At 38.5% G+C, this 14,322-nt stretch overlaps 1 protein-coding gene across 5 annotated transcripts in view; it reads left to right on the plus strand.

The window, feature by feature from the left end:
* LRBA (LPS responsive beige-like anchor protein) overlaps window positions 1–14,322 on the plus strand; it is a 358,996-nt gene that overhangs the window by 278,069 nt on the left and 66,605 nt on the right. For all 5 annotated transcript variants that reach the window (XM_035113955.3, XM_035113959.3, XM_035113958.3 and 2 more), the window contains exon 47: window positions 5,594–5,746. In XM_035113955.3, coding sequence (XP_034969846.1) covers window positions 5,594–5,746 — 153 coding nt within the window. The remainder of the gene's footprint in view (window positions 1–5,593; window positions 5,747–14,322) is intronic.

The raw sequence follows: 14,322 nt of genomic DNA on the forward strand, positions 1-14,322 counted from the left end.
TATTTTCATTACTGCACCTTAGTGTGATTATGTGAAGCCGATCTAATGAATAATTTAAGAAATCATGATAACCAAATAAACAGTGATGATAATGTTTGTGTGGCATTTATCCAGCATTTTTAACATATAAGCAAATAAGCATGCTATAATTTAAAATTAATCCTTAATGTATTGAATACATTTGGTTTTGCCATGTAGCGTATAACTATGGCAAGTAATGCAAATGCTTTTAAAATGATATGCACTATCCTTAAATCATAAACTGATTTTGAATGGCTGAAGGCTGATTTAGTATATACAACAGTGGCTTTAAATTACTCTTTTGTGCATTAATTTGCAGTGTCCGTTATATGGCTTTTTTTGTCTGAAAGATAAGATGTTTACTTTAAAAAACAAAATGGCAGTGCAGTGAGGATACAGAACTGTGATAGGCAAATTTCAACTAGGGATGATTTGTTATGAGATAAACAAAATCATAACTGTCTCTCAAAGATTCAGATAAAATCCTTCTTAGCAATTAATGCCCTTTTTCTTTTCTTGGAACAGAGAACAGGGAGTGAAATGCACTCTGGTTTGCCCTGATATCTCCATCCCAGACCATCCAGCACTAAGACAATCATCCAGTGGGCAGGGCTAGGAACACTAGTCAATGTTGATCCCCTGTGTCCTTTATTCCTCCTGTACCCCACCATCAGGCACAATTCAGCACCCCCCCCCCCCCAAGGCTGAGAAAATTAGTTAGCCAGTGTTTTCCAGTTTCTTTCTTTCTTTTTAATATATATTTATTGATTTTATAAAAACACGACAGAAAAACAGAAAAAGAAACACAAAATATATACAACAAAACAAACTACCAACATTACAATAGAAAAAGATATCAAATCAATCTTATATTAGTGTTTTCCAGTTTCAATGTAGCCTCGTTGTGTGCTCCCTGCATGCTTGCAGCAGAGTCCAAGGCTTAAGCCTGATGCCTATACCACTGTCAGGCTTAACAAGATAAGCATGAACAAGAGAAGGTGCAGGGGAGACTTACTGAGTCAGGTGACAGGCTAGTGCTGTTGAACATTGTCTAAAGTTGCAGAGGTCTGAGCATGATTTAAAAGGCTTTCAGAACACCTGAATTGCTGAAATTTGAGATCCGCTGATCACTATTTCTGAGATCTAGTGGCATCACCATTAATGATGCTGATTTGGTAAGTGTCAGAGTATGGATACATGAATGGTTTTAAAGCCTGCCTTTGACATCGAGTGAATTCACCTGAATTCAGCCAGTTCCCATACAACTTTGTTCAGAAGAAAAGATGACTGCCCTTATTTGCTATATGATCCATCAGATGAAAATTATCTGCAGTAAAAGTCAAATTGTAGTTAACTGTGTCAAAGTTCACATCTGTCTAATATTTTAAAGGTATTTTGGGAAGGTAAAAAATATGCTTTACATTCTACACAACTATGGAGTAAAAACATATGTTTGACTTAAAGAGAAGGAAGGCGGGGGAAAGGATTGGGATATATATATATATATATATATATATATATATATATATATATATATATAATCACTTGACAAGAAGGTAACAATGAGAAAGGCTTCTGCAATTTGCACATTTCCCCGCTCTCCCATTTTACTATTAATTTGCAATGTTTAGGCCAGATAGGCAGGAAGGAACTAATACAATGTATCATCACTCAAAAATAAAATATGCAAGGTTCAAGCAAAGGTTAAACTGTAATTCAAGATTAGCCCGATGCTTTGATCACTAGTCTTAGGGCTTTCATGACATGGTGACAAAGATTGGTTGTGACCGCATGTATGCTCTAAACTTTATTTCCTGGGTTGTGATACCAAATGACACAAATTGCTTCCAAAGCTGGCCCATGAGATTCTTCTTACAACATGCACTGGTGTGTCAACCAGTTTTCCCAGGTTCACATGCTCTCAATGCCAACAACTCACTTGCTCCCTTTCTTATCATTTTTGAGTAGCAGATTCCAACTGAGAGGAGCTTCCTAATATTTGACCAATAATCCATTTTATGCTGTAAAGTAAAATAAGTTGTACATACATTTGTTAATTGTGAGAGTATCCCCCTCCCACTCTTTTGTTGAGGGAAAAGAGAGAGAGAGAGAGTGGAAGGGAGGAAGGGAGCAAACACAATGACGTTTTGATGCAATTTGTTGAAAATAGATTGAGAGGGATAACATATATACCAGTGGAAGTGTAACAGTTAGCTTGTGGTGTGAGGCTAAGTTACCAGTAAGTTACCTTGGGGACAGATGTTGCTGTGAAAAATGTAAGACTTAAGATTTTTCCATCTTGATAAAGTTAGTTCTTATGAGCTTATTACTAACTAAGGGCACTTCCAAACATTGATTTAATTAATGGCAATATAAGGGAAACAGGAAGCGCAATAGGAAATAACTCTAAATTTAAACAGGTACTTATTGCTGTGAGGTGATAGTAGTCCTTCCTCCCATGTCAATCCTAATCCTTGTGGTAGTAATCAGAACAGGAATTTCTCCATCACACAGTCAACTAACATAATTTTTAGATTTAGAGCACTAATTGCCCACAAATGTATTAATATGGTAGTACCTCAGTTTGCTGGAGGCTTTGTCACTAAAGCCTATGTCCAAGGTCCAGAGTTGTTCTCCTGCACATAGAGACAGGCTTTAAACTACAAACAGGAGCTCTTGTGTGTATAAGGAATCCTTCTTGCAGGAATTAAAATTTGATTGTCATTGTCAGTTGTGTAGGGGCTTTCAAATACACACACCTACACCTGATAAATGTTGTCTCATCCTCTTGTTCTGCTTATGGTCCTTGTGTCCATTCCATGCCTTTCATTTATCTTTACATCCTCATGCATTTAAAACTAAAAGGGTTAGAAGAATACAACTTGGAAACTTCTGGGCTCAAAATAAAATAAAATAAAACATTTTAAAGGGTCATTAAGTTTTGAACTTAATTAAAACAAAATTAAAGACAGGTTTTCTTTAAATTATTCTTGCAAGGTTCTTTGTGCAATTCTTTGACTTCACTTTGAAGGTGTGAAGCAGAAGCAGCATGATGACACTTTTGCAAAAGGAGTACCGGTAGCTGTTCCTGAAGGGGCATTTGGGATTCAAAAAGTGGGGTGAGGAATCGGGGCACTTAACACGATTCCATGCCAAATTGGCTTTATGGCTTTGGAACAGAAAAGTTTCACAACTTCCTCTAGCTGAATTACTACAATAAGCTCTATGCTTGACTACCCTTGAAGTTGGTCTGGAAGCTGCAAATAGTGCACAATGTTAGTAGCTTGACTGCTCGCTGAGGCAGGCTATTGCTACCATGTTATGCTGCTGTTGCTAAAAAAAAAATGCACTGGCTGCCAATTAGCCAGTATAGCAGAAAAATTAAAGGTGCTTGTTTTGGTACAGGCTTAGGGCCAGGATACCTAAAAATCGACTCATCCCTTACATACCCAGTTAGTCACTGCACTGGACATCGCCTCCTGCAGATACCATCTTATCAAAGGTCCATTCTGCAGAATTTAGGAATTTCATCTCTCGTACGGTGGCACGTGCCCGTTGGCATACTCTCCAGTTAAATATGAGATAAGACACCATTTCTGTTGTCTTTTCAGAAAACAGTTGAAAACCTTCCTCTTTTTCAACAAGTTTTTTTCCCCCAGTAGAGATTCTTTCCAGCCTGTTTTTATATTGGAATAGTTTTCAGAGGTTTTAATTGTTTTACCACTTGTCTGTGGTCCTGGGCTCATATGGGAGAAAAGGGAAGATGTATATTAAATAAATAATAATGATAATAGCTCACTTTCCCCTCTTGGAACTGATTTAAATGTGCTTAAGTACAATTCATGTAGGTGATCAGGGAGACGTATGTGGTGTAGTTGTGTTTTTTTAAGTGATTTTAAAAACACTACATTTAATTTAATGGATGCAGTTTAGTCAACAAAAGTGCCTCCAAATAATTTGCTAGCATGTTTTTCTTTTGTATCACAGACTCATTTTGACCTTGTTATAGGTTAATTAGCATGACTGTGTACAAATATATAGGATGCATATCTGAAGTTTTTCTCACAAGGACCGAGGTGATAATAGCTTAATTCTTGCTTGATTCTTCTTGTCTGTTCTCTGGGAACTCTGGGCTGACCCTGTCCATAATCTGATGACCTGCCATTGCACTCAGCTATTTGGAAAACTGTTCTGGCCATAGCTGACCCTGAGGGTGGTATCTGGAAGACCACTGATCCATTGACCCATGTCAAGAGTGGATTTAGAATCTGATCTACTGGGCCTCTTACATAGTTACCCAGTGGAGCTACTCCGCATAATGTGTTTTTCTGCTTATTACATAGCATGCAGTTTTCACTTGTTAGAAGGAAGACCAATTTTACACCAGTTACTAATTTCCTGGAGCAATTACAAATATTAAGCCTTTCCATTCACGAAGTGCCCCTTGCAAGAAATTAATAGATTTCCTGCAAAAATGTAAGCTTGCTTTAACTGTACCTTCATTAGTTGAAACATTTATATATAATGTTCCATTATAGCATATATATAATTTAATTTTTTTTTTGCATAGAAACACACAAAGTAGAAAAGCAATCGTAACCAGTCAACACATGTGTGCCCCACATTTTCCAACATGAACATAAGACTGAGGCCAGTTTATACATGTATTCAGAAAAAGCAGCCAATTGCTTATATGTATGGCTGCTTCTTAAACTCAGTTTTTGGCATGTGGCTCTGGGGTAGGGATGCTGGTGTTCAGAAAATGACAAAAGCCCTGTTGCATTAGAGAGCTGCTTGGGTTTGTCTGTTGCTGAATAGACCTTTGTAATCAGTAATTCATAGCAATTGACAACAAACAGATCAACTTTATAAGTTGAATTGAAATCCATATTTAAAGTAAGTGGATTGCACCCATAAATTTCATTCTGCTCCTAAAAGAGGAGTCCGTTCAATTTTTAAATTAGCCATTGTTTAATGGGCATTGTTGCTATTGCTGTTAGCAAAGAGATTACTCTCATAGATTGTGATACTTGCAGTCGAGAAGTTACTTACCCATGGTGGTAGGACTGCAGTTGGCTGTTTTTCCTAAGCAAGTTTCAGGGTGTGAAATGCCTTTGTGAGACTTGCTTATTACTTTTAGTTTTTCTTTATTAACTATACTTGCATCTTCTCTTGGCAATCAATCAATCACCAATACAAAACAATAAAAGCACTTGTTCTTTCTTGCAAAAAACAAAAACAAAATATGAATTATAGGGTTGAAATGCCCAGATTAAAAGAAAAAGTTGTTTGAAAGGCATGGTGCATGAAAAGGTAAAAAAAGGAATAAAACCTGGCCCTGCAGAGACTGTAAGGATGGTGGCAGATAAGACTTCCTGGAGAGGTCATGTTGCCAGCACCAATAAAAAGTATCTAATTTTATCCCTCTGTTAATGAAATAGTTTTTTATTCACTGGAGGTTTCTGTGGGAAGGTGGGAAGTGATTGTGTGTGTGTGTGTGTGTGTGTATGTGCGCGCACGTGCGCGCAAAGTTTCCTTTCGTCTTAACATGTTGATTTTCATTTTTACATAGGAGCTGGTTCCTGAATTTTATTATCTCCCTGAGATGTTTGTCAACTACAATAATTACAATCTTGGAGTGATGGATGATGGAACAGTAGTGTCTGATGTTGAACTTCCACCATGGGCCAAAACCCCAGAAGAATTTGTTCGCATAAATAGATTGGTAAGATAGCTATCAACTATTCTCTGTATTAAGAGCTGGTGCTTGAAATGTCTTTCCTTAGAGAATGAGATTAGTCCCTTTGTTCTGTGTAAAGCTAAAATTTATGAAGCCTAGGATCCAAAGAGCTATTTTAGGTGTACTCATAGGTTTGGGAATGCCTAGTGAGATTTTTTTAAAACCCTAAACAGTAGACCCTCATGCTTTTCTCATTGTTTTAATGTAATGTAATGTAAGGTTTTTTGAGATACCTTTATTATATTCTCACATATATATTTCTGGCATTACTGAGGACACTGTTATTCTACTGAAAGATAGACAAAATGTTCATGTCTTCACATTAGGCATTTGATTAGTTTTTGTTTAGAGCGCACCATTACCCTTATGTATGTTAACTGTAGCAAGTTAAAAAGTTGAATTTCAAACCACGTGCTTTTCACGTACGACTTCACTTTAATTTTTTTGTGCTAACTTGTAATTATTTGCATCTTTAGATATATCTCACTTGAGTTTTTTTTATCTGTAATGAGCACGCACCTGCTTTCCATGATAGCTTCACCATATGGGTTAGCTCTAGCCAACAAGCCAATCATCTTCACTTGCAGCCCCATTTCTGTTTGTTAGTTTGGTCATAATTCGTGATGTTTTCCTCCTAAATACATCTTAAGTTATTTCTATCATACTTTCTAAAGAGCTTGCACGAGCAGCTGCTCAAATCTGGGTTCATCCATTCCATACCTTGCAATGTATTGTAAAAATATATTCTTTTATTCTAGCCTGATAGTCTTTATTTTCCATTACATGACATAGTATGAAAAAAATGGGGTAGGAGATTATAAATATTTTCTTTAATATTTATTTATTGTATTTTACGTCACCTAATATTTCTTAGGCAGGTATTAAGACAAGGACCATTTCTGTAATTATAGGAAGAGAATCATATCTCTCTGTGATACAAAAATGCATATAATGTTAAATAGACCATGGAATGAAAGCATATGAGCCTAAGTATGTCTCAGTTTGGTCAGTGCTTTGCATGGGATGCTATCCAGGAACCTCATGTACAATTACTTTGAACTCCATGATTGGGGGGGTAGTATTTAACTGTAGAAAAGAAATCAATCAGTGTGGTGTAGTGGTTAGAGTGGAGGACAAGTACCTAGGAGGCCAGGGTTCAATTCCTTACTCAGCCGTGAAACTCATTGTGTGACCTTGGGCCAGTCTCTGCTTCTCAGGCTAACCTTCCTTACAGGGTTATTATGATGATAAAATTGGGGTGGGGAGTATGCTACCTTGAGCTCCTTGGGGGGAAAAGGTGGCTTATAATGTAACAAATAAAGAAATGAGATGAAATTTACTTTTATGGTACAAAAAGGTAGTGCTTGCATCAAAAACACATTATATTCCCCAACCCATTTCACTCCCCACCCCTGGCAAAAAAAATTCAGATATACCGTAGCAATCCTTCTAATCTTCCTTGCTTAATTAAGAGAGAGATGAAGTTTGGTTTTGGAGCTCATCATAGATTTCCTCTTGCCCTGCAGAAAAATATATTCTGTGTGATGGGGAAAAGGGAAGTCCACATACCTGATGTTTTACATGTGACTCTTACTCTTTGTGCAAGGCCTTGCATTTGTTGAGTCTAAATGAAATGGAATGTATAAGTAATTTATATGAGTAATTGCATGATTAATGTTCTATTCTGGGGTTATGCAAAATACGTTGTGCTTCTGTAATTACATAGCTCCAGTGACTGTATAAGTCAGCTGTCTAATTAGTATTTTTGTAAGATTATATAAATGTGACTAGTGAGGGAAATCATATTTTAAAAATTCTAATACTTTCAGACAGAATTCTTTGTAATAACATATTAGGTCCTATAAATGTTATAAAAAAGCAGAGTTGTCTATTTATTTCATCCTTGCAACTTCCTAGATCACAATAAATAATGATAGTAGTTTTAAGTGCCCATTTTGTAAGCTATTGCATGCAGATTTCCCCCCCTTTCAGTTTGTTTTACAGATTTTTTTTTCTACAGTGATTAGACCTCATGAAATGCATACTGCTTTGATCTGTGACCTTTTTGTGGTGCTAATCGGGTTCCTGATATCATTATACCTTGCTCATTAATCATATTTCCTACATCCCATCAGCCAACCAGACAGCCCAAGCCTCTGTTTCAGCCCTGTCCCTGGCAGGTTTCTGCTTTTCCAGATTATTACACAGTGATACTTTGGCTTCTCATAACCAGACCCACATCAAGCTGTGTACTACAATTAAAGTCAGATGGTCCTCAGGTTGAACAGGGATATAGTGTTGCAGCTGTCCGTCTTTTATTGGAATAGACCAGCAAGGGGAACAGATGATATATAGGACAGTACATAATAACAGATTGTACAGTATCAGGTCAATAGCAGGGGTTCACAATGCTAATTGGCAGCCATAGTTACTTTAATTTAGCTCCCAGTATTAAAAAATAACAAGATGGGGTTTCATTAAAACAGATTAGATATATCTTTGCCTCTGTTTTGGGAGAAAGAAGTAGGGGGAAATGTGAGGATATAAACTACAGTGACTTCTGAAACCAAAGGTTAATACTTTTTTATAAAAAAAGTAGAAAAAATAAGTTTAAACCGTGACAAAGGATAAGGTTAGCATCCCCTTTAAAAGTTTAGGAGAACAACAATATCTTCAGCTGGTATTCAATAGCCATCAAAGAGGGTTCTAAATAAATGAGCAAGGGAACTTCCTGACTTCCTGAATAGCGCTTTGTGGCTGGGCAAAATTGTATGGCATCAGGTATTATTTCAGTCCCCAACTGTTTACGTCAGGCATGTCAAACCTGCGGCCCTCCAGATGTTTTGGACTACAATTCCCATCTTCCCCAACCACTGGTCCTGCTAGCTAGGGATCATGGGAGTTGTAGCCCAAAACATCTGGAGGGCCGCAGGTTTGACATGCCTGGTTTACGTACTTTGAATTAGAAACACAAGCAGATTTGCAGCTACTGAACTGATCTGATAGGTTCCTTACTCTTACTCCCAGTCATTAGCTATGTTGTGGTATCCTGAACTTCTTGAAGTTTCTGAAGTCTTTGAAGGAAATCTTACATTATGTGCATTGTAGCAATCTAGCCTGAATGTTTTTGTAGCATGGAGAACTATGGCCAGGTCTTTTTGGTGTACTGCCAAATGATTGGCGGCTTTTTGCTCATGTAATGTTCCAAATAACATTTTCAGATGCAGAAACTAGATTTTTGGTTCTCAGTGCAGTCATTCACATTTTCTATAGCTTGATCAGTATGGTTTGCTTCCTTTTGTCGACCCTTAGAAATGTAAACAAATTTAAACAGTATTTTTTCCCCTAAGCTTGTTTTGATTAACTGTCAAATTGTTTAAATGTCACATTGCTGTTTGCCACTTATTGCTTCAGTCATTCTATGACTTAACCTGTTGTATCCTAAACTTGTCATGACCATACTTCATTCACAAATTATACTAGTTTGGTAGGCAATCTATGCAAATTTCATATTATCCGGGGCAGCCAGGAGGCAAAAACCCTGGCACTGCTGCTAGTGGTGAGGTGATGACAACCGCAGCCCACCTGCCCACCAATTTCTCACTTGTCTTGCCACTTTGGGTGGTGGCTTCTCCTCCTCTCAGGCTGACATCCCCTCTCAGGGTGCTGTCCCGAAGCAGCTTGCTTCAGACTGCTTCACAGGCGGACTGGTTGGGCTTATTATGGAGTGACACTGCCTATAAGATTCAGCTCACCCGCACCGTGAATTTGCCTACAAGCGTACAGCGATTTTTCGTGATGTTTTAGCATTTCAAAAGATAACAGAAACTGTTACCCACAATGTAAATGAAACATTATTCTACAATACTTCTGACATAGACTGCAAGTACTGCCACCAAGAGTCTCTCTTAATGAATCTCTTGAGAAGGTAGCGTGAACAGAGATCTAATTTCAGGAAGTTGGAATCCAGATAGTAAAAAGAAGGTCTGATTCTGCATGATCTGTGAGAGCTGTAAGGTATGACTGCTGTTTCAACAAGGGTTTAAACTCAACTGAGTACCGAAATAGGAACTGAGGCCGTCGGTTGGGCTGAATACCCAGCTGTAGGAAGCTGCCGTAAATGGTCATTGACCCTTATTGTCTACTCTAAAGATATCAGTGTACTGGAAGAAGCAAAGATCACCAGTGTTGAAGCAATGATTCTTCAACATCAACTTCGTTGGACTGGTCATGTTGTGCAGATGCCTGATGATCGTCTTCCAAAGCAACTACTCTATTCCGAACTTTAAAATGGAAAGCGTAATGCTGGTGGTCAACAAAAGAGGTTTAAAGACTGTCTCAAGGCAAATCTTTAAAAATGTAGTATAAACACTGACAACTGGGAAACACTGGCCTGCGAGCGCTCCAGTTGGAGAACAGCCTTTACCAAAGGTGCCATGGGCTTTGAAGACACTCGAACTCAGGATGCAAGGGAGAAACGTGCTAAGAGGAAGGCACGCTTGGCAAATCCACACCGTGATCAACTTCTGCCTGGAAACCAATGTCTCCACTGTTGAAGGACGTGTGGATCCAGAATTGGCCTCCACAGTCACTTATGGACTCATTGTTAAAACCGTGTTTATGGAAGACAATCTTACTCGGCTACAAGTGATCGCCAAAGAAGAAGAAGACTCTAGAAATAACCAAAGTTGTTCCTTCCAGGTGTTGATGGACTCCAACCTCCACCAGCCCATGCCAGCATGGCCAGTGTTGAGGTGTGATGGAAATTATAGCACAACAACACCACATTGATGTCCCTTGGACCCCTGTTAACAGTTGTCCAGGGTTTCGGGAAGCGGTCTTCTCCAGCCTTACCTGGAGATGCCTTTGTGTGCAAAGCATGTGCTATGGCTGATCTACATTCCTGCCCCTGCTAAGAACTAGCAGAAATTTAAAGGGGTAGAGCTTTGCCAGCACTAGGTGGCCTCCAGGTATATCCCCAGGTACAGACCGTTTAAGGGAGAGTGAATGCCTTTGAGCAATTGAGGCAGTGGAGCTGTTAATTGTGATATATTGCTTCAGCAGTTTGGACACTGGCCTTGGTTCAGTGTCAAGCATCAAGTGATTGTGTGGCCTGAATACTACTTTTCCTGAGACCTAGATCTCAGGTCATCTTAATGATTAAGGGTTCCCAAATGGTTCTCCACCTGTTGACAATCAGTCTTGAGTATAGTTACAGGTAGGTAGCCGTGTTGGTCTGAGTCGAAGCAAAATAAAAAAATTCCTTCAGTTATCTGAAGAAGTGTGCATGCACACGAAAGCTCATACCAAAATATAAACTTAGTTGGTCTTTAAGGTGCTACTGAAGGAATTTTTTTAGTCTTGAGTATATTCTTGAAGAAGGGTTCCATTATCTCTCTTAGTGACACCATTTCAAAATTCAGTTACTAAAAGCATTTCACAGCATTCAGTTACTTAGTTTGTGTGCAAAAATGTAGGTACTCTTGAAGCCTAAAGGCCTAACTCTGTATGGAAACTGCTCCGCTGCGTAAATGGAACTTCTGAGATACAGGATCACTTGAAAGGCTGCATACTCCCATTCTCAGTATCTGATCCAGGGCAGGCTAGAGCCTTTTCCAGTGAGTGATCTTTGTAAAGTGAAAGACTTCAGGCAGCCTGGAGATCTTCTCTCAAGGAAAATTATTTACCATCGATTGGGGAGAGTGGGGAAGGAGTACCTCACTAGAGTAGGAATTTGAATTCCTTATTAGGGACAGAAGTGGATTGAGGCACTGTCTGCAGCTACTGTTCTCAGAACAAATAGATGAGATGGGCCCCTGTATTTGCTCAATTTATTCAAGGAACCATATATGTTGGACTGAATTGAAGGGGCTGGGAGATGTATTATGATGGGAGTAGAATCAGTATTGTGACTGATTGACTAGTAAAGTGGTTGATACGTTACATTGTTTCACTTTATTTGACTTTTGCCTAATCTAGAAAACAGTAAACAATTACTGTTTCTTCCAGCTACCATGGTAACAGTATTCTGGGCTAACCAGGCGATCTGTTCTTGTTTTTAAGTGCCTTCCCTTTCTCCTTCATAGGCAATTAATTAATTAGAGAACTGACAGTTATTTTCAAAACCGTGCATTTTGTTTCATGCTGATATTCCAGTGGTCAGATCTGCAAATGTAAATGGAAAGTCTTGTGCTTAAAGCATTTGACTGTCACTATGAAGTTTATGTTTGCTTCTTTGTTTTGTTCAGGCCAGAGTGCCTTTTCTATTATGTGGTATCTATTGCAGTTGGGTATAAATAAATGTTGTTAGTAGTGATAGTATATTCTCTTGTAACAGGATGGTGTGAACATGTTTAATGTTAAAGTAGATTTGATACCTTGAGACATCAAAATGTGTGTAAACCAATAATGATAAGTGTGGAAATAATGCTGTGCCTATAGGTTCATATACTTAAGCAAAATGGCACTATTACAATCACTTACTCTTATCTTTTCTGTACGAAGAGTTATAGAAGCCACATGCTTAGCCATTCATGGCTTGGGAGTATATGGTCTCTTAACTACACAGCAACAAAGAGACAGAAATTCTAAATGCTCCATGCATACACATTACCACCAATATATATATATATATTGTAATGGCATGTGGGTTGGGTAGGAGAGAAATGTCATTTTACAAGGGATGTGGGCAGGTACAATTTCTGCATGCAGAAGCACTTTCCTCCTGTCTTGGCCAAAGGCTGGAGCAGAGAGCATCTAGTATGTAGAGTGGTAGTGTCTGTCTCCCTGCAGTAGTGTCCCCCAAGCACTTTACTCAACAGGCGTGAACAGCAGCTATATAGGAAAAGGTAAAAGTGTGTACTTGGGGAAAACAGGTTTTGGCTCCCCTCCAACAATCTTGATGATTTCAACCTGTTTGTGTTGGGCCATGTCCAGAGGAGTTGTTGCCAACTGAGAGCACTCTCCTGGATCCAATCCATTGTTCTTTAGAATTTAATTGGAGCTCCTATCTGTTTGGCCCCATACTGTGTTCCATTTCCTAGCCTTGCTAGAGTTTGACAAAGAAATGAAACCTGCAAAACTGGTATCTATCATCTATCTATCTATCTATCTATCTAATCTATCATCTACCTATCTATCTATCTGTCTATCTATCTATCTATCTATCATCTGTCTATCTATCTAATCTACAGTCACCATGATAACATTTTTTCTCAAAACAAAAAATAAAAAAATTCCTTCCAGTAGCACCTTAGAGACCAACTAAGTTTGTCATAGGTATGAGCTTTTGTGTGCATGCACACTTCTTCAGATACCCTTAGACCTTACTACCTTACACCAGATTCATACTTAGAAATAAAAGGTTTTGTATTTATTTACAAATACTGTATATACACCAGGGTTGTTCTTATAAATAAAATCTCTCATCCAGCATGCCTGCTATTTTCACTTTTTCCTGAAACTGCAGCATTCATTATCTTACACTTCCCCAGTCAAGCGAAGAAATGCTGCTTGAATTTAATTCCCTCGAGGACAGTAGTGCCATCCCTTACCTTATACATCTTCCTTGCTTTATAGGCTGCATTAATAGAGAAGTACAAATGAGTGATTCCACCCCCTCTCAGTTTACTGCCTGGAGTAAGTCTTCTTCATATTGCATATTGATGCAGCATCAAGTTGAGTGGCTCGTGCAATTCTTTTGTTGGAAGATATTTTCAAATGAAAGGAGAAAACATAGTTCATACAAACAAAGGGATTTGTCTATTTTTTTTATGATTTGAAAGTTATCTGGCAGGCTCTGATAGCTAGAAACAGGAAGGTGCAGAACACCACAAAGGTTCTCCTACAACAGCTGACATCACCTGAGACTTTCGCTCTAGGCTGGCTTTTTATGGGCAGACTCAAAGTGGTTGAATCAGCCTACCCACAGCTTTGTCCCATTCAGCATTCAGCTTCCCTCTCCCCACCAAGTTCCACACACAGGAGGTTTTGTGAGTTTCGCCAGGGGTCTCAAGGATGGAAAAGGACATCTCACCATGCACAGCTGTTTGTCTAGCCTCTGCCCTCTTATCCAGCACCTAAAAAATGAAAAACAAATTATTGAAGTATTAAAATAAACTATAATTTTTTTAAAAAAATATTTATGTCCCACCCATCTGCCTGGGTTTCCCCAGCCACTCTGGGTGGCTCACAATACACATAAAATACACATGATGATGATGATGATGTGAATACTACAACCAGCAACCTAACTCATGGTTCTTGAGTTTAATACAATAATGCACATTTTTAGATTGAGTGGTGTTATTTTCAAAGTTTATAGCAAAATTTCTCCTCCTCCAAGGTATCTGGGGCAGCAGCATGCACATAACAAAAATCAATAATTAATTTTAAATTATCTTTTTATTCCTCCTTAAGTTCTGCACTCTTCATAGTTAGTTAGACTGAGATTTCATCTGTTGTTTCACACACATGCCCTTCCCTCTGCTTTTCAGTAGCAGCTTATTTTGGAAATAATTGCTGCTAGATGTGAGATGCCCTCCATCTTTAGATCAACTCTA

The sequence above is a fragment of the Zootoca vivipara genome, chromosome Z1 (assembly GCF_965207765.1).
Source record: "Zootoca vivipara chromosome Z1, rZooViv2.hap1.1, whole genome shotgun sequence".
Lineage (NCBI taxonomy): Eukaryota > Metazoa > Chordata > Lepidosauria > Squamata > Lacertidae > Zootoca > Zootoca vivipara.